This window comes from Chiloscyllium plagiosum, unplaced genomic scaffold, assembly GCF_037043375.1.
Source record: "Chiloscyllium plagiosum isolate Xiang-an unplaced genomic scaffold, Cpla_swu_hap1 HiC_scaffold_42, whole genome shotgun sequence".
In the NCBI taxonomy this organism is placed as follows: domain Eukaryota; kingdom Metazoa; phylum Chordata; class Chondrichthyes; order Orectolobiformes; family Hemiscylliidae; genus Chiloscyllium; species Chiloscyllium plagiosum.
This window is the reverse complement of record NW_028270180.1, coordinates 7,646,845-7,668,467: the sequence shown is the minus strand read 5'-3', so window position 1 is coordinate 7,668,467 and position 21,623 is coordinate 7,646,845. Positions and strand designations below refer to the sequence as shown.

The 21,623-nt window shown below is 40.7% G+C and overlaps 1 protein-coding gene across 6 annotated transcripts in view; it reads right to left on the bottom strand.

Annotated features, from left to right (window-relative positions):
* Nucleotides 1–21,623, bottom strand: part of scaper (S-phase cyclin A-associated protein in the ER) — a 316,829-nt gene that overhangs the window by 26,864 nt on the left and 268,342 nt on the right. For 3 of the 6 annotated variants that reach the window (XM_087982089.1, XM_043680384.2, XM_087982092.1), the window contains one exon: nt 20,336–20,485. The exons of 1 other annotated variant lie outside the window; for it this stretch is intronic. In XM_087982089.1, coding sequence (XP_087838215.1) covers nt 20,336–20,485 — 150 coding nt within the window. Of the gene's footprint in view, nt 1–3,120; nt 3,198–20,335; nt 20,486–21,623 lie in introns of all 6 variants that reach the window. 2 more of the 6 variants (XM_087982090.1, XM_087982091.1) reach the window with 2 other exon arrangements.

Below are 21,623 nucleotides of genomic sequence, written 5' to 3'. Positions count from 1 at the left end.
GTAATGTCTCTGCATTTCTCATTAGTCCCCAAAGTTTGAAAAAATGAAATCACCACATTACTGTTTAGTAACTGAATACAGCAGGGCCATGAAAAAAATGCTGCTCTTGGTTGCCAGCTGAGATCAAGGGTTACACAGTCAGCACCTTGCAACACTTTTACAAATTAACAATATGCATTTTTCCCTAATGAATATGCAAAGGTCACCAATTCCCACCGTGGTCATTCTTACAAACTTAATTTTTGTCCTGAACAAAAGCAGATTCATCTGTCATTCTACTAATTTAATCACTTTAGCGTCATCCAATTATCCAATATAATATGCAAATGAAATGAACAATTGCCTTAGCATACTAATTGCATTCATCAGAATAATTAAATCAGAGCAGAGTGGAAAGTGTAACAGAACCATCGTAAAACTGAAGCAGATTCTTTAATTAAGGCTACAAAAATTTAATTAGGAACTGTAATCTATCCTTAAAGTGCTGAAAATCTCCAGCATGATAAGGCACATTACTCTTATTACAAAGTTTTCCCTTCTGAATCTACACTCGACATTGTGGGACCTCTTTCACTTAGCTAAAAGACAACCAACTGTGGCAGACTGCAGCTGGCTGCCAAAGCAGTGGAGCTTGCTTACAAGCTAATTATGCAGAGCTCCAAACCTGCTGGCACAATAACCTTTGGGCCACTGTGTGATGTCAGGCTTTGCTATCATATTATAGAAATCACTACAATGCTTGTTGCAAGAGCAAAACGAATACTTTATGATACGTTAGGCCCATTTATTGTATTAAAAGGACTGCAGATGCTGTCATTTCAAAATATTTAGCAAACAGTATGCGAGAAGTAAAGCCTCTTTCTTTGGCTTATGTTATCAATCTGTGCAGAAATCTGAGTTAAACTTCAAAACTTGCTGAATGGCTTGATGAGATTATAGCAAAATAACTAATTCTAAATATCAATAATTAATCAATTCACAAAGTATCACCAATCTCTCTTTACCTTTAAAATCCTTAAATAACTTGTCATCTCCCAAAATCCTCGTCTACAACATTCACAATTTTTGTCTCAGTTTCATCAATTAGGTGGCCATGACTACTGCCGTCAAAAATAACATTAATTTGCTTTGCATCTGTTGCATTGTCCCTTTTGTCTTCCCTGGCATTTGACACAGCTAATGACACCTATTCTCCTTGAATGTATTTCCTGTGTTGCCCAACTCAGCAGAGTTACCCTTAGTAATTTGTTCCTAGTCATAGCATGTATAACAAAGGGCTCCATTTTCAGCCCTCACACTTGTCATCTTTGAGACTGTTAAGGGTACATTTGTTAGGCCAATTTTGGAATACTGTATTCAATTCCTGTCTCTTTGCTATTGGAAAGATGTTGTTAAACTTCAAAACTCAGAAAAGATTTACAAGGATGTGACTGGGATTGGAGGGTTTGAGCTATAGGGAGAGGCTGAATAGGGTGAAGCTGTTTTCCCTTAAGTGTCAGAGGCTGAGGGGTGACCTTAAAGTGGTTTATAAAATCATGAGGGGCATGGATACAGTGAATAGCCAAGGTCTTTATCCCAGGTAGGTTTAAGGTGAGAAGGGAAAGATTTAAAAGGGAACTAATGCACAACTTTTTCATGCACACGGTAGCACGTCTATAGAATGAGATACCAGAGGAAGTGGTGGAGGCTGATACAATTACACATTTAAAGGCATCTGGATGGTACATAAATAGGAAAGATTTAGAGAGGTATGGGCCAAATGGGACAGATTAATTTAGGATATCTGGTCGGCATGGACGAGTTGCATCGAAGGGTGTTTCTGTGCTGTACAACTCCATAATTTGATTGAGTTTTTTTGAAGAAGTGATAAAGAAGACTGATGAAGGTCGAGTGGTAGACATTGTCTCCATGGACGTCAGCAAGGCATTCGACAGGTTCCGCACAGTAGACTGGTTAGCAAGGTTACATCACAGGGATTCAGTAGAGCTAGCCAACTGGATGCATAATTGGCTTAAGGTAGGAGGTAGAGGGTTCTTTATTGGACTGTGACCAGCAGTGTGCACAAGGATCAGTGCTGGACCCACTGCTCTTTGTCACTGATATAAATAAGTTGGACGTAAATATAGAAGACATAATTAGTAAGTATGCAGATGACACCAAAATAGCTGGTGTACTAGACAGTGAAGAAAATTATCTCAGAGTACAATGGAACCTTGATCAGATGGGCCAATGGGCTGAGGAGTAGCAGATGGAGTTTAATTTAGACTTTATACACTTCATGGTAGGGCAAAGTGAGGACTGCAGATCAGATTCCTGATGAAGAGTTTATGCTCAAAATGTCGATTCTCGTGCTCCTCAGATACTGCTTGACTGGCTGTGCTTTTCCAGCACCAAACTTTTTGACTTAATGGTAGGGCTCAATGCTTATCATATGCCCAGATTGATGATGCAAGAAAATGCTGCCACTAATGTTGACTTGACTATTTTAGCTATGAAGGTGCAATTGGCCCTGTTACTCAACTGCATAGCAAACGATCACAGTGTGTCATGTGGAACAGTAAGTTTAAGCAGGTAAGTATGCAATGTAATTTCCAGCTGCAGGTGCAATGGTGAAGAAGGCACTGAACAGGGAGTTCAAGGATTTGTGCCATGACCTCCTACAGCAGTTGTCGATGATCAAGGAGAGCAGCTAGAGAAATTAGATGGACTCCACTGGGAGAAATAAAGGGATCTTGGGGGAAGGAGGGGTCACTGAATTATAAAAAGGTGGAGACAACAAAGGATTCCTTAAATCAATGTAAACTATAGGCTTCATTCTATATAAATATTTCCTTGACTAACCTTAATTTCCCTTCCCATTTGCAATGGTCTGATAGCAGTGGAGTAAAGAATCCCTATTTCATGATCTTTGGGCTGTCCCTATGTGTTCAAATCTCAAGCTACAGCAAGACAAGCTTTGAGGTGGTTTCGATTTAAACTGGCAAATAGCAAAGTTGCAGATGACAGTAAACTTTTCACATAAAGAAGATCAGCACAGAAAAATGCAGCAAGCAGTAAGCAAAAGTAGTGAATCATTCAGGACGAAATCAAACCCACCCATCTGACCAAGCATTGGGTTACCTGTTCCAGCATCGCTTTCAGTTGATCTGTGTCAATTTTAGTTGATATTTCTCCTCTGAAGTAAATAAAGAGATACTCTATAAATGAAGCAATGGTTGTTATCAAAACACAGAGATAAAGTTAAGATGTGTAAATTTACCTGTTGGTAGGTAAACAAAAAGCAAATGTGTGAATGAATCACTGTACTCAAGAGCAATCATGTCTTGATTAACACTTAATTGATGTGCTGTGTCTGTACAATCCCACTCGGAGCAAGTATAAAAACAGAGCTCCCTTACCACTCGCAATATTTTTAACTAGTTAAACCATATTATAGTTTAGTACGTCACTGAATGTTTACTCAAAAGTTTTAAAAATAGCAATACAATTAATGAATTCATCAATTTTCAGTGGGATAGAAACACTATTTTCATGTAATATATTTTTTAATAATATATTTATATACTGAATATAAATATTCACTTTGCTGCCTGGATTTATAATTGACGATTCCTGCCTCAGCCTGTTCTAATGGGAACAGTAGGAAAGAAACAGGGAGAATCTTGGAATTAGTTTCTACGTTGTCTGCAGAAAAGTATGATTGTGATCTAGGAGTTCTGCACTGAAGAATTACATATGTTGCAACTCGTTCTTTAGTGTGTAACTGACCAGAGAAGTATGACCAAAGCTGATAGCTAACAAATTCTAAAGCAGCCAAAATGAAAAGAAAACAAAAAGCTGAAAGAAAATTTAAGTCGTTATCTGCGAGATCAAGTGAAACATATTGTCAAAGGGGTTGTAATAGATGTAGAATTTATTAATGGTAGGTCTAAACTACCTGTTAGACTAGTACAACAACGAGTGAGTGAAACAATGTAAAACCTAAATTACAAAAGGCAGAGGGGAATTAGGAGTACTTCTGTGTTTGTGTTTCCCCCAACATATAATTTTCTTTCTCCCCGAACTCATATGGTATATATTTACATAGAATAACACAGAATTTACAGCAAAGAAAAATTGCCATTTGGCTTTACTGTTCTACGCCAGTGTTTATCTTTCAAATCAGACACCTCCCGCTCTACTTTAATTTAATCCTATGTGGATGTGGATGGGTGGGAAGCTGTTTGGAGGGTCAGTGCAGACTCAATAGACTGAATGGCCTCTATCTGCACTAACTATAGAGATTCTATCAACATGATTAGCATACATTCAGCAGCATCTTACCCCTAGCCATAGATGTGTTCCAGCAGCATTTCAAATACTGGTGTGTCTGCCCAAACCTACCTAGGACCACAGTCTCTGCTTTCCACTCAGTAAACTTGTCAAACACCAGTGGTTAACGGTTGGTTAGACATTTGCCAGGCATGCACTTTTAAAGTCAGTGCTTTATTTCAACTTTCACATTGCTAAACTTCAATCACACGGATTACTTGTTTCCCATATAGTTAAGCGTTTACTCAATATCCCTTATTCAACACAACTGGGCTGGCTAAGTGAACTCCAGGTCTTCTTTACATCAAACTAGTCCAGAATGACCTATATTCCAAGCACCTTAGAATAAATCTTAGAACTGCTACCTCACAAGCATGTTCACCTGAAAATGGGTCCCGAAAAGAATAAGTCCAGAGAAAACATTATCCGGAAACCAGCAAGCACCAGTTGGGGAGCCAGGGTAGCCAATCTTTTTCTGTGATTTTGTCAGCTCCAGCAAACAGCAGCCATAGAAAACACATGGGCTCTGTCCTCATCACATCAAAATAAATAATCAATAGTACACTGAGAATCAACACCTGTAACAATGACTCCCAGTCCCAACTAACATTTCATCTCTTGAAGTGTATCAGAAGTTGAAATAGCTGAAAGAGTTTAACTGCATTGAAGTCAACTCAGAATTGCCAATCCATGAAGACCTTCAGAAATGATTGAATATGCAAGTCAAATCATCAAAACCTTGGAGTTCTGTGAATGCTTTGAGTGACGCAGCTTTTGACAAGTAGGATAAATGGAGCAATGCCTGAATTGACACCAATATCACAACAATGATTTGGTGAGCAATCTGAGAGTCAAACATTCAGGGGTCCTCCTGCAAAACAATATACTCAAAGGGATCCAAAATCTCCATACGCAGACATCATTTCCCCTCCATAAATGGAATATAAAAGAAAAGACCAGTAGGCCACTGTGGTCACCCATATCAGTTGAGTTCAATAGACTTAAGAGTATAGCACAGAAACAGACCCTTTGGTCCAACTTGTCCATGCCGACCAGATATCCCAACCCAATCTAGTCCCACCTGCCAGCACCCAGCCCATATCCTTCCAAACTCTTCCTATTCACGTACCCAAGCAGATGCCTTTTAACTGTTGCAATTGTACCAGCCTCCACCACCTCCTCTGGCAGCTTATTCCATTCAGGCACCACCCTCTACATGAAAACACTGCCTCTTAGGGTCTCTTTTATATCTTTCTCCTCTCACCCTAAACCTATGCCTTCTAGTTCTGGACTGCCCCACCCCAGGGAAAAGACATTGTCTATTTATTCTATCTATGCCCCTCATGATTTATAAACCTCTGTAAGGTCACCCCCTAGCCTCCAATGCTTCAGGGAAAACACCCCAGTATTTTCAACCTTTCCCGATAGCTCAAATCCTCCAAACCTGGCAACATCCTTGTAAATCTTTTCTGAATCCTTTCAAGTTTCACAACATCTTTCCGATAGGAAGGAGACCAGAATTGCATGCAATATTCCAACAGTGGCCTAATCAATGACACGTACAGCCGCAACATGACCTCCCAACTCCTGTATGTAATGCTCTGACCAATAAAGAAAAGTTTACCAAACGCCTTCTTCACTACCTGCAACTCTACTTTCAAGGAGCTATGAGCCTGCACTCCAAGGTCTCTTTGTTCTGCAACAATCCCTAGGACCTTACCATTACATGTACAAGTCCTGCTAAGATTTGCTTTCCCAAAATGCAGCACCTCGCATATATCTAAATTAAACTCCATCTGCTACACCTCAGCCCATTGGCCCATCTGATCAAGATCCTGTAGTAATCTGAGGTAACCTTCTTCACTGTCCACTACACCTCTAATTTTGGTGTCATCTACAAACTTACTAACTATATCTCTTATGCTCACATCCAAATCATTTATATAAATGACAAAACGTAGAGGACCCAGCACCGATCCTTGTGGCACTCCACTGGTCACAGGCCTCCAGTCCGAAAAACAACCCTCCACCACCACCCTCTGTCTTCTACCTTTGAGCCAGTTCTGTATCCAAATGTGTAGTTCTCCCTGTATTCCATGAGATCTAACCTTGCTAACCAGTCTCCCATGGGGAACCTTGTTGAACACCTTACTGAAGTCCAAATAGATCACGTCTACCGCTCTGCTCTCATCAATTCTCTTTGTTACTTCACACGTGAACTAACGTGGCCAAGTTTGCTTCAGAATTCAAGGCAATCCACTGAATGAGGCACCAAGACTTGGCTGCCTAATAAAATCTCCAAGATGTCAGTGATGTGCAAATTGTTGGAGGGAATCCTGAGGACTGATTAAGGATAGTCAACATGGCTTGGTGCGTGGGAATTCATGTCTCACAAACTTGATTGAGTTTTTGAAGAAGCAACAAAGAGGACTGATGAGGGCAGAGCAGAAGACGTGATCGATATGGACTTCAGTAAGGCGTCCGCCAAGGTTCCCCATGGGAGACTGGTTAACAAGGTTAGATCTCATGGAATACAGGGAAAACTACCCATTTGCAAACAGAACTGGCTCAAAGCTAGAAGACAGAGAGTGGTAGTGGAGGGTTACTTTTCAGACTGGAGGTCTGTGACCAGTGGAGTGCCACAAGGATCGGTGTTGGGTCCACTACTTCTTGTCATTTATGTAAATGATTTAGATGTGAGCGTAAGAGGTACAGTTAGTAAGTTTGCAGATGACACCAAATTTGGAGGTGTAGTGGACAGCGAAGGTTACCTCATATTACAACAGGATCTTGATCAGTTGGGTCAATGGGCTGATGGAGTTTAATTTAGAAAAATGTGAGGTACTGCATCTTAGGAAAGCAAATCTTAGCAGGACTTATACACTTAATGGTAAGGTCCTTGGGAGTGTTGCTGAATAAAGGGACCTTGGAGTGCAGGTTCATAGCTCCATGAAAATACAGTTGCAGGTAGATAGGATAGTGAAGGAGGAGTTTTGGTATGCTTTCCTTTATTAGTCAGAGTATTGAGTACAGGAGTTGGGAGGTCATGTTGCAGCTGTACAGGACATTGGTTAGGTCACGTTTGGAATATTGCATGCAATTCTGGTTTCCTTCCTATTGGAAGGATGTTGTGAAACTTGAAAGGGTTCAGAAAAGATTTACAAGGATGTTGCCAGGGTTGGAGGATTTGAGCTTTAGGAAGAGGTTGAATAGGCTGGGGGTGTTTTCCCTGGAGCATTGGAGGCTGAGGGGTGACTTTATGGAAGTTTCTAAACTCATGAGGGGCATGGATAGGATGAATAAACAAAGTCCTTTCCCTTGGGAGGGGGACTCCAGAACTAGAGGGCATAGGTTTAGGGTGAGGGGGGAAAGATATAAAAGAAACCGAAGGGGCAACATTTTCAAGCAGAGGGTGGTACGTGTATGGAATGAACTGCCAGAGGATGTGGTGGAGGCTGGTACAATTGCAACATCTAAAAGGCATTTGCATAGGTACATGAATAGGAAGGGTTTGGAGGGATATGGGCCGGGTGCTGGCAGATGCTGGTAGATTGGGTTGGGATATCTGGTCGGCACAGACGAGTTGGACCGAAGGGCCTGTTTCTGTGCTGTACATCTTTATGACTATGTCATATGTAAGAAGCAAAAACACAATCTTCTAATTCTTTCCCTTGCATTGACTTGTTTACCTCCTAAAGGTCATTTTTTTTGTAAATATATTCATTAGCAAATATTTTTAACTTTACAAATATATAAAATTATTCAAAGTACAATCAATAACAAACATCAGTATAATAAAAAGAAAAAAACACAAGTTACAATACAACCACTGTCTACTAACTACTAACCCACCCTATAATACAAAACAACACCAAAAAAAAAGAGAAATAGAAGGGAACCCCCATTCCTCACAGTGGGACTCTCTGTTATTCAACATAAGTCATTACCTTCCATTCTTTGTAAATGTTGCATCATTCACACTCAAGTTTCTCTTCTTGCAGGAGATGAAAGCCACTGAATACTGGTGGTTCAGTGGTTAGCACTGGTGCTCACAACACCAGTGACCTGGGTTTAATTCCCACCTCTGGCAAATGTGTGTGGAGTTTGTACATTCTCCCTGTGTCTGTGTGGGTTTCCTCCCACAGTCTAAAGATGTATAGGTTAGGTGAATTGGTCATGCTAAATTGCCTGTAGTTTTAGGTGCATTAGTCAAGGGGTGAATGTAGGGGAATGGGTCTGGGTGGGTTGGTCTTCGGACAGCCAGTGTGGACTTGTTGGGCTGAAGGGCCTGTTTCCACACTGTGGGGAATCTAATCTAATCTAATCTAAAAAAAGCAAAAAAAAACAAAAACACAAAATACAGAACAGCCAGGCTCGACGCAAAGCTCCCAAACAAAGGAATGGGGACCATTGTATATATACCCGTATTAACTCAGGAGACCCCCTCCAGGGCCCAAGGCTTGACAAATCTAATCATCCTGGTTAAACAAACGCCCTAGTTAAGATAACTGACAAATCTATATCCAAATAACCCAACTAGGGCTGCCATGTCTTATAAAAATGGTCTGCTGTGTGGTGCACCATGTTTGTAAAAAAAAGTCCAAGGGAATGTGCTCCATAATTAATTTCTGCCATCCCAACATGCCCGGTGGGTTCTCAGACACCCAATTCATCAGAATATTCTTCCGTGCACAGTATGCAAGAATACTAAATAGTTTCTTCCCATGCTTGTCTAAAGATGGTAAATTTGGTAGATCTAAGAGGAGAGATATCGGGTCTACTTTGACCTCAGTCCTCAATACCTTCCCTATCTCTCCCGCCACAGCGCTCCAGTGAACACGGAGCCTATGGTATGTCCAGAAGCAATGGGTAAGAGTACCTCCACCTAATTTACATTTGGGGCACACTGAAGATGCCCTTTTTTTAAACTTCGCCAGATGGTCTGGTGCATAATGAGCCCTGTGCAGAATTATTAACAGCGTAGCGCACGTCCTATTACAGATTGAGATCTTTCGAGTATTCTCCCATATGTTCTCCCATGTTTCAGAAGAGATCTCCACTCCTAACTCTTGCTCCCAGACCTCAAATAACTGGTTAATATCCTGCCAGGCCCTGCCACCCAGCAGACGATAGAGAGCACCAACTGAAAGGGTGCTTGTGGAACGTAGCAACAACCTCTCTGTATCGGGCTTATAGGGCTTAGTGAGAAGCGTAGTCTTCTTCTGGATGAAATCCCTAACCTGAAAAAAACGGAAAAGTTCTCTGCTGGGCAACCTGTATTTGCGGCTCAATTGCTCAAAAGACATCATACCATCCCCCTCAAACAAGTCTCCCAAACTAGAAACTTCCCTCGCTGCCCATAGTTTGAACCCTGAGTCCATCATTCCTGGCCGGAACCCCGGCATGCCAACTATAGGCGTAAGTGGTGAAGTCTTGGATAAACAACCTTCACTCTCCATGCCTCGACTGTACTAATGACAATGGGGTTCCGGCAGTCGTCCATAACTGTCCTCATCTTATCCATGAACAACAGGTTAATAAGAGGGTACTTTGCCTGGGAGGCCTCAATATCCAGCCATATTGAGTTTGTATCATTATCCACCTGACAAAAGGACAGCAGGGAACTCAGTTAATACCTCCTGATGTCTGAGAAATCAACTCCTCCCCCTCCTTGAGGCACATGCAATTTACTAAGTTTGATGAGGGGCCGCCCACGATGCCAGACAAAGGAACTAAACCACCCCATAAGCTTCCGCAGCATTGACCTGGGAAACATTATAGAGAGCACACGCATGGGATAAAGCAAACGAGGAAGAACATTAATCTTAATGAGAGATATTCGGCCCAGCCATGAAATTGGAAGAGCCTCCCATCTCTGGAGATCCTGCCTAATATTATCGAGCAAGTGAGCAAAGTTAGTCCGAAATAACAGATCAAACTTGGGTGTAACAAAAATGCCTAGGTATCGGAACCCTGCCCATAACGACTTAGAAGGGAACTTAGAGCCACCTTCAACTTCTGGCACATCCTTAGGTTCCCCAAAGGCATAGCCTCCGATTTTGCAAAGTTAATCTTATATATTCTGAAAGAGCCCCAAATGAATTGATGGGGTACAGAGGTCATCGAGTTCGACAAAAACAGAAGGACATCATCTGCATACAATGTAATCTTGTGGGCCTCGATCCCACTTTCGGAGTGGTTATGTGGGCGTTCTGATGAATGGCCTCTGCCAGCTGCTCTATCACCAATGTAAACAACAATGGTGAGAGGGGGCAGCCTTGCCGACTACCCCACCAATCGTAAAATTCCCAGGCTTCACCCCGTTGGTGATGACTGCGGCCAGAGGGTGGCGATATAAAACCTCCACGCACCTAGCAAAGACTCCACCCAACCCAAACTGTTCAAAGGCATAAAAAAGATACGGCCATTCCACCCGGTTAAATGCTTTCTCTGCATCTAAGGAAATCACCAACCCCTGAAGAGATCGTTGCTGACAAACTTGGACCATATTCAGCAACCTTCTAATATTATTAGAGGACCTACGGTCCCTTGTAAAGCCTGTCTGGTCCTCTTTAATAATATGGGGCAACAACCTTTCCAACCTCAGTACCAGGATCTTGGACAGAATCTTGAAATCTGAATTTAATAGTGAGATGGGGCTGTATGAGGCAAAATCCTCAGGAACCTTCTGCTGCTTAAGAATTAAGGAAATATTAGCTTCTCTCAAAGATGGTGGTAGGCATTCATGCATATAGGAGTGATTGTACATCACCAACATTGACCCTGACAGAATCCCCATAAACTCCTTAAAAAACTCACCCGGGAGACCATCAGGGCCAGGCGCCTTCCCACTCTGAAGTTGCCTAGCTGCCTCCTGTGTTTCCTGAACTGTCAAGGGGGCATTAAGGAGAGAGGCCTGTTCCAAGGTTACCCTCGGGAGGTCCACATTCTTAGAAAAGGTCTCCATTTTAGCCCTCCTGTTCTCACAACCTTCAGACCGATACAATTCAGAGTAAAAGCTCCAAAAAACCCCATTAATCTTTTTAGCATCGTATGTAAGGACCCTGGTGCTGTCTCTGATTGCAGTAATGGATTGGGGAGCACGCTTTTTCCTAGTCAGGTATGTTAAACATTTCCCTGGCGTATCCCCATATTTGAACAGCCTTTGTCTAGCAAAAGCAAGTTTTTTCTTTGCGTTTTGTGTCAGTATTGAAATCAAGGCAGCCCGAAGGGCCGTAATCCGCTGTAGCTTAGTCACCGAAGGCCGCGCAAAATGTGCTGCCTCCGCGGCTTTCAACTGCGTCTCAAGTAGAAGCTGGTATTCCTCCTTCTGTCGTTTCTGGCTAGCCGAATAGGAAATAGCTAATCCCCTAGCAAAGGCCTTAGAAGACTCCCATAGCATAGACGGACAACTAGCTGTGCCTGAGTTGATAATCAAGAATACCTGAAACTCCTTCAAAAAGTATTCCAAAAATTTGGAATCCTAAAGGAGAAAAGGGTCCAAACACCAGTGCTGGAAACCTAGCCCTTCATTCTTGGCCTTAGCCTCCAAATATACTGCCACGTGATCAGAGATAGCTATATTCCCAATTTTACAATCCATAATCGAATCCAGAAGGGCTGAGGGAGCCAGAAATAGGTCAATCCTCGTGTGACATTTATGTAGGTTTGAAAAAAGGTAAAGTCCCTGCCGGTAGGGTGAAGACTTCTCCAAATATCCACCAGCCCCAACTCCTCGCATAAGTCAACAACCTGCTTGGCCTGTGAAGTAGTAGTTCGGGGGCCACAAGGCATCCTGTCCACTGTTGGATCCAAAAGACAATTGAAACTCCCCCCCCACAATAATGTGCCATGTTCCAAAACCACTCAACTTAGAGAAAGCACTAATCAAAAATTTGAGGGGATGTGCTGGAGGACAGTAGACATTTAAAATGCCATATTCCTCCCCATGTGTCAGGGCTTTGAGTATCACAAACTGTTCCTGCTCATCTTTCACCTGCTCTAATAATGTGAACGAATGATTTTTCTGGATAAGTAGCAAAGGATGAAAAGAATACTTGGTCATAATCCCCCTATTGTAGTTTAAGGTGTTCCCCATCAAGGTGGTTTCCTGCATCAAAGCAATATCAACTCTTTCCCTCTTAAGGCTAGAAAGCACTTTTTTCCTTTTAACAGGCGAATGACTTCCCTTAATGTTCCAGGTGCACCATTTAATAAGACACTTCGCCATATCTCCTTTCAGACACCCTTAAACCCCTCAGAGGCAGAACCCTGCTTACAAAGCGCCGAGCATAAGCAAATAAAGACTCAGAGTCGAAGAACTATATGTACAAAAACTACTCTAGCATAACTATAAACAACTATTACTACCAAATAAACTACAAAGAAATCCAACTATAAAACCTTGAATGGAAGACTCTTCCCCCTGCCCATAGGGGGCACTCACCCTTCCCATTCCCTTTTTCACAGCTCCTTCAAACCCGGACTGTGCCCCAGTCTTAGGCCAGAAAAAAAACCAAGATGATCCTTAAATCAACAGAAAATAGACAAAGTCAGGATGGCCACTCCACATATCCCTGGCTTCATGTCACCCCTACTTGTAACTAAAAGAGAAACAGAACAAACAAAAAAAAGGGGGAGAGACAACAAAGAACATCCACAAAACTTCCCATCAGAAAATCCAGTTATTAAAAAAATGGAACCAACTTATTCCAAGGGCTTTTCCCCCCTTTCCAAAAAGGAAATTATTAGGAAGAAAGAAAGGAATAAAAAAAAGGAAGGGAAAACATGGGGAAAGATAGAAAAGAGAACAAACATTAACCACATTCTTCAGGCCAATCCGTCTATGTTAAAGTGCCTACAAAGTTTTTAGCTTTATCCGCTCAGTCAAATTTCTAAACTGAGTCCTCGTGGCTGAAATGGAGCACTGTGGGGTATCTCATGGAGTACTGGATGCCCAGGTTCCTCAGCCTCTTTTTAACTTCATCGAAGGACTTCCTCTTTTGAATTACAGTTGCAGAGAAATCCTGGAAAAACATGGTTTTTGAACCCTTGTACAGCAGTGCCTGCGGATCTTTTCCCAGGGATCTGGAAACTTCTATGACTTTTTGCTTGTCCTTATATGAGTGGAAGTGCACTAGGACTGAGTGGGGGGCGCTGCACTGGGCCTGACCTGTGCACTGTAACCAGATAAGCCCTTTCAATTTGCACTCGATGTGAAGGCCCAAAAGCTTCAGCAGCCAGCTTTCAAACAAGCTGACTGGCTGATCACCGCTGGTATCATTTTGTATGAGCTAGCTGGGCTCTTAGTCATCATAATGTAGATACGTTGCCACAATTTTCTTTTTCAGTTAGGAACTTACAGGGTTGCTTTGCCTAGTGCTGTAAAGAGAAGCCTCTAAGTAGTTTAGCAAGAAGAGGCTGTTATTGCAACTGAGTACAAATTACACTGGTATGATTGACATTTTTATAAAGACTGCCAGTTCTAGATGATAGGTCTATCTCCTCTGAAATCCAGTTCTGCTTTTACCAACTCAAATCCTGATGACATTATCAGATTGGATGGAATTTAAAGCAGTCTTCTTATTAACTCTTTACAACCATTAGTGAGCTCTTCTGAAATGAGGCACTCTTTTTTTTAAAAATTAGAAATAGTTCCTTTGACAGATAGATGTTTCATCCCACCCTTCCTCCCTAATTGGCTGGGAATCCTGGAGACCGGCTATTAATCAGTTTGCTATAGTAGACACATACATCAAAGGAACAAGTTCTGAACTTAAAAATGGTCTTGTCACTGTTTCCAGAAAATAAGTAGTAAGATTCTACTCAGAGTGAGTACATTAGTTAACTGTGGAGGGTAACAAATCCACATTTTGAAGCAACATTCATCGTAGAACAAAGACTCCCTGGCTGAATATTACACTCCTGAGTCCAAAGCCAGAGGACAATGTAGCATCCCAACGACAATCCTACAACTGAGCTTTGCCACTTCAGGACAGACCAGGAGGGACTAAAGACGTTTTGATTTCTGTACATTTTTAAAAATCAACACTTTGCTCCCTTTTCACTTTCAATTTATTTCTATAACAAGTTATAGCTATATGCAACAGTGGAATAACAAAAGCAATACAGAACAAATAAATTCTTGACAAGTATAATGTGATGCTGCCTCTACCAAGGTAATAAATTTCAACATGGGAGATTATTGTATGTCAGGGATTTTAAAAAAGTAAATATCATTACACTTCTACTCATTTCAAAACATCAATTTGAGCTGTTTTTACATGTTGTCATTGAAAGAGATGTACAATGAAGAAATAAGAGAGAGTTACAAGTAGACACAAATATATACCAACAGCTGCAAACTTCAATTATTTTCTTCCAAAGAAACATGCCAAAAAAAATTAAGCTTCAAGCAATTAGGAGCAAGAATTTCAAAGTATTCAAAGGAGATGTGTTGAAAGTTGATTACTTGTATCTGCAGGTCATTTTGCAATCATTAAAGATCAGGTTTTCTGCTGCACCTATATCTTCAATTCTGTCCTCTTGTGTACATTTCAATAGCTGTCCAAATTGATGCCTAGCAATTTGTTAAAGTCAAAAACTTGCAGTTTCTTTATTATTTGACAACCGCTAAGGCTTCCTGGTAACCATACCCCAAATATTTCTCTATGGTACCAACTAGACAACCTCCAACTCCTCTCCCCAAGGAAATTATTGGTGTCAACATCAATGTATTATTTGGAAGGCATGAGGATTTTAAATCGTGACACAGGCGCAAGTTAGGGCTTTGCATATGAGACAAAGAATAAGGCCTTGGGTTTTGGGGAAATAGCTGAAATCAGGATATCGGCAAAGTCTACATTTTGCACTATTAAAATGGATTAACTGGAGTACAGTATGTGTCAAAACTTGCATTGTCAGGTACTAACAGACAGAACACAGAAGTCAAATTTTTATTTGCTTAAAAGCTTGTATTTACACATTTCATACCATGCACTTCCAAAACTGCAGATCTTCTTCAATCTGTTCCTATAGAAATTATTTTAAATCAGCCTATTTGGACATGTTATATCACATCTTTGGGGCAGGTGAGATTTGAACATGAACCTTCTGGCCCAGAGGATGGGGCACCACCTCTGGGTTACAAGATCTTAATTTACACAGATAAAAACATTGGTGTGTCCCCAAATAACACCCTACAATGAATGCAATTAACAACCAATTGATGTATAATTAACAACTTACTGGAAACAGCGCATAATCTAATCAGAAATAACTAGATGTTAAATGAAGCTCTGAATTCATTGTTAATTTCCAACATCTGTGTAGTGAGAGGGATCTGCTTACAGAACATTATCAAAGTTTCACCTTAAGTAGGAGTGTGTATAATTTTTTTTAAAGAGTTTAACCTCATGTAGCAGGAATAATTCTGCTTATAGAGATTTGACTTCTGTTGTATTATTACATGTTTTGTCAAGTACTGGATTTCACTGAAGTACATTTGCAATTTCTTAAACTTCGCTGAAAGACATTGCAACAACAGAACCTGAAGATGATGCAACCTGAGTTTAATCTTGTCCCAATTTCCCCACTAACTGAAACTCCCCTATGTTAACGTGCAACATATACATCTGGTTAGATAATCTTTAAGAGAAAACAGTATTTTCACCAATTTGCTTTTGACAATAGCCCCTCAAGAAACAGGGAAGCGATGACCTAATGGTATTATAAGTGGACTGTTATTCCAGAGACCCAGACAATGTTCTGAGGACTTGGGTTTGAATTCCACCATGGCAGATGGTAGAATTTGAATTCAATAAAAATCTGGATTTAGCAGTCTAATGATGACAATGAAACTACCATCAATTTTCAGAAAAAATCCATCCGGTTCACTAATGCCCTTTATGGAAGGAAACTGTCACTTACCTGGTCTGGCGTACATGTGACCTCAGACCCACAGCAATGTGGTTGACTCTTAACTGCCTCTATTGGGGATGGGTGATAAATACTGGCCCAGCCAGAGATGCCCACACCCTGTGAATGAATACAAAAAATGCTCTTCTGATGCACAAACCTGACAGTAACTGAACAACAAGGAGAAAGTGAGGACTGCAGAGGCTGGAGATCAGAGTTGAGACTGTGGTGCTGGAAAAGGACAGCAGGTCACGCAGTATCTGAGGAGCAGAAGAATCGACATTTCAGGCATAAGCCCTTCCTGATGAAGGGCTTATGCCCGGAATGTTGATTCTCCTGCTCCTTGAATGCTGCCTGACCTGCTGTGCTTTTCCAGCACCACATTCTCAACAGCAATTGATCAACAGCTCATTTAAAATTGCCCTTATAATAACGGCTGTTCATGGCAATGGGAACTATAACAAAACATGGTTGTTATAACCAAGTCTCCAAATTTGACTCAGTGGGCATCAATTCTCCTTCAATGAGTGGGGACAAAGGGCCTATTTCCTTGCCGTAGCACTCTAAGTGAGAAGGTGCCCGAAACCTACCCTTCAGAAGAGTGTTGCGTGAAACATTAGATGAAGGTCCTTTCTGCCCTCTTCACAGGAGGGAGAATGTAGAGTTCTCCAAGTGGCCAATCCCTCATCAAATATTACCAGAAAGGAGAATATCTGGTCATTCTCCTCGCTGTTATTTATGGGATCTATGATTGCATGAGTGTCACTCATCACCTTATCATGCCAAGCCTGAGTACTGTCTTGGTCCGGTTGTGTGTGGACAGGCTGTTTCAGTGGCAAATCATACTGTGCATTATATCATCAAAAGCAAACATCAACATTGCTAACGTTATGGTTAAGCATGGCCTGGGGCACCATGGCGTTAAAAACAGGGAGCCTAAGATGTACATGATTTTAGCTGAGAACTGCCAATGAAAACAAAGCAAAACAAATGTGCCTCCAATCTTCTGGGGCAGTAGCTAACCATGTCTGGACTGATGACCTAGCACAACATAAAATGGCTGACATAACATCAGTTTCCTCCTCAATGCTGCACTCTCTGAGCCATAAGAGTAACATATAATTGCCATTTGGGTAGCATGGTGGCTCAGTGGTTAGCACTGCTGTCTCACAGCACTAGGGATCTGGGTTCAGTTCACCCTTGGCTGACCACCTGTGTAGAGTTTGCAGTTTCCTCCGGATGCCAATTTTCTCCCACAGTCCAAAAGGTTAGGTGAATTAGCCATACTAAATTGCCCATAGCGTCCAGGGACTTTGTCCACCCTAGTCGAACACTGGCACCTCCATATCATGTTCAGGGATGTACAGGCTAGGTGGATTAGCTATGGGAGATACAGGGCTACTGGGATAGGGTATGGACGTGGGTCTTGGTGGAATGCTTTTCAGAGGATCAATGTAAACTCAATGGGGCAAATGGCCTCCATGAGAGAATGCCATAAGAATAAAATAAAGAATGGGTGTTATTCACTGATTTCGAGGGATGGCTTGAACTACTCAAGAGGATATGGATAAAGGCTCGAATGTGAAAACTGAGATTCGCAACCAGTGTCAATCTGCTAGCTAGAACTCTTTTGGAAGTTTATATTCATGAGGAGCCAGAAAGATACAAAGCAACTACTGGGGAGATACACAGTACAGGCAATGACACGTTTGTCTTGAGTAGGTTGGAAATAAATATAAAGCTTCATGTCATTGCTTAAACACTTTTTTTTATTTGTTCATGGGATGTGGCTATGACTAGCTGGGCCTGCATTTATTGCCCATCTTTAATATCACAGAGGGCATTTAAGAGTCAACCACTTTGCTGTGGGTCTGGATTTATCTGTAGGCAGACCAGACAAGGTAAGTAGGTTTCCTCCCCTAAAGGATAATAATGAGTTATATTATGAGAGATAATAATAATAATAACAATAGTGGTTACACAGCCAACATTTGGTTAGATTTTCTTTTCCAGACATTTATCGAATTCAAATTTTACCATCTGTAATAGTGGGGTTTGAAATTATGTCTCCAGTGCATTAATTATCGAATGATTTCAACTAGTAAGCCACTACTTTCCAATTTCTTTCATCTGGATTATGAAAAACATATATTACGTGAATATTTGTCCAACTGAAAAGAAGTCTAGAAAAAAATCCACACAATCAAAATGACATCCAATCCAACACAATTAGAGATAAATTCAGTCATTTGCTCCATCTTAATATATCCAATCAGGAAGACCCCAAAGTCAAAACAAAATCAGAAATCAATGGAGAAATTTAGCAGGTCTGGCAGCATCTGGTGAGAGAAAGCAGAGTTAACATTATGGGTCCAAGTGAGTGGAATCTGTGTGCAGTCCAGTTTGGGTGGACTTTGCATGATCTCCCAGTGTCTGTGTGAGTTTCTGCTGGTGCTCTGGTTATCTCCCACAGTCCAAAGATGTGCATGCTAGGTGGACTGGCCATGTTAAATTGCCTCAAGTGTATAGGGATGTGCAGTCTAGGTGGATTAGCCATGGTGAAAAGCAAGTACTAGGGTGGGATGCTTTTCAGAATGTCAGTGCATCTTCCCATACTGTAGGGATTCTATGACCCTTCTTTAGAACCTCTTTGTTTTGAAGGTTCACTGTACCCAAATCATTAACTCTGCTTTCTCTCTACAGATGCTGTTAGACCTGCCGAGTCGTTTGTTTTATTAAGTCATAAAGCTCACCTATTCTTGCATCCAATATTCTTGAAAGGCTTCCAGGATTGTCATTGCTACTTCTATTCCTGGAAGTTCATACTCTGCATTGTCATTCATTGTGTGAAGAAGAATTTTTGCATACTTGTCCAAAAATTTAAACTTTTTACTAGCTTGAACTTATTCTCCTTGTCCTGCCCTTGCAAGTTAATGTAAATCAATTTAACAAATTCACCCAATCCCTGAAAATAATTTTAGAAACAGAAGTCCTGCTTAAATACATCAGGAAAAAACATAATAGGTCATACCTTCCACCTTCATACACAAGGAAACAAAATCATGCTTTGTTTGCCTCAATTTATTTTTCTGTCCTTTGTGGGCTTTTAGTCAAGGACTTTGGTGTGAACTCACTACCTTTGAATTACAGTTAAACAGAGATCATGTTCAGCAAATAGAAAATTCACTCTTTAGAACTAAATTATTTATGTTTTTAATAAGTTTCCCAGTAATATGCCACTGTGTAATCTTTTACATTTAAAGCGGCATTTATTGCACATTTTATAAAGTATACTTTTCATTTTTAATATGTCTATCTTTATTTGCAAATTATAAACAGAAGTTCAACTACCAAGAGGTTTCATAAACATACATATATAAAAGTGAAACAGCTTAATAGAATTGCGATAAATTTTGATATGCATATTTTCTTGTCATTTTTGATCTTGAATGTGTGTTTGTGCAGCTGGCCTGACAATGTACTCAAAAGAACTGGGAGGGGTTAAAGTGTCGAAAAACTGATTTAATATCAGTGATAGTATAGTCATAGGTCTAGAGCATTACTGAAAGTCTTAGAGGTAATCAAATTCCATTATTTGTGATGTTATTCATTTACATTTTATTGTAGGAATAGTAGTAGGCCATTTAGCCCATGTCTGCTCTATCATTCAATGAAATCATCGCTGTTCTAAACAAATAAAAAAAAACAAGAGATACATGTGTTTGAGCGACACTAGATTTTGATAGAATATGTTTCATGTACCATGCTTTAGGATCATCTGAATCATAAAACATGCGAAAATACCAGTATCCCCAAAGAAGTGAAGACCAAACTTCTGGTTTATGTAAACGTTCCTGACAGGAGTTGAGATTTTTAATCTTTATATTTAAATAAGTTAACAAAACATGAGGAAAAGCAGACTTACTTAAGGGAATTATGAACATTTTTAAAAAAGTAAAGAGAAATTAGAACAAAACAATTAGCTCACTGAAGCAAATCAGTTAAAACTGCCACAGCAATCTTTTGGACAACTGGTACTTTACCATCTGATGAGGGAGGTTGTTGCTTTTTTCTTTTGAGTTCTTCACGCTCTGTAATTATTGCTTACCTGATTGTCAGGATGGTTTACGGTGAAATAGCCTACGCAGACGATGACTTCATGCAGCAGGTCTTCACAGGTATGATGGTAACAGTACCACAGTAGCGAGCTGACAATGTGGCGGAATGCCAGAGACAGGCCCTCAGCGCCACACACAGACTATCAGAACAAAAAGATATGCGTGACCGAGAAGGGGTTGTGGAAGGGTAATGTATGGAAAGAGAGATAAAGAAAGACGAAATCAAGCACCATTCCAACTGAATAAGGTACCATGTGAAGAGTTCATAAGTAGCTCATCCGCACATGTTCCATAACATCATATAGCAGCATAGGAAAAAAACGGAGTAGGCCATTCAAACTTTTGAATCTGTTCTGCAACTCACCTAGGTTGTGGCTGAACTTCTACTTCAATGCCATTTTCCTACACTATCCCCACATCCATTGGTGTCTTTAGTATCTTAATTTGGCTATTAGAGAAGCACGACTGTTATTCATCTATTTGGTTCATTTTTCTTTGTTAAGCTTTTTCTTCTCTCCCTTTTTATCTATCCTCCTCCCACCTTTTGAAAGCACTGATTCTTGCTGGGGTACAGTTCGATGGGCAGTGATTGCTGTCCAAAAGCTTCACAAGTGGTGATTTTTTATGTGTATGCAACCATTCAAGTAATGTAACTGCATTTAGTTATGTCTACAACAAATTCTTGCATGTGTGATACCTTCCAAAAGCAATTGAATAACCAGCACATGGCAATTAGGAAAAATAATCTGCTAGACAATGTTTTGCAGCTGAGAGGTGTTAAAGCCAATTGTTGTACCAGCAGGACAGGTCTGATTTGTGTCATCTTTTTCAGCAAAGACTAGGAATAAAGCCAGGGATTTTCTGATTCAGCGTTGCACTGATACTTCAATAGTTCATAAGCATTTTATAACTAACTCAAAAGAATATTTCCTTTTTAATTCAATATACAGCTGCCACAAGGTGCATGTGTATAGAAGGTTTTGAAGCATTCAAAAGTGCTTCACAAAATTGCAGTGGTGGAAAGATGGCAGAAAAGATGGATGAACATTAAAACACAAAGCAAAAGTAGGAGATCATTTTGGGGAAGCTAATTCAATGATATGTCAAACAAGTTAAGGAACCTCTAATGGAGGTGACAGTTAAATCAAAGCAGCATAGGGAAAGGTGGATGCAGTTGGCCACTGAGGTGGAAGAGTAGGTACTCTAGGGGCTGACACAATTGATGAGCACAGTAAAATACACTAGCACTACACATTATCTATAAAATAGAGTATTGAG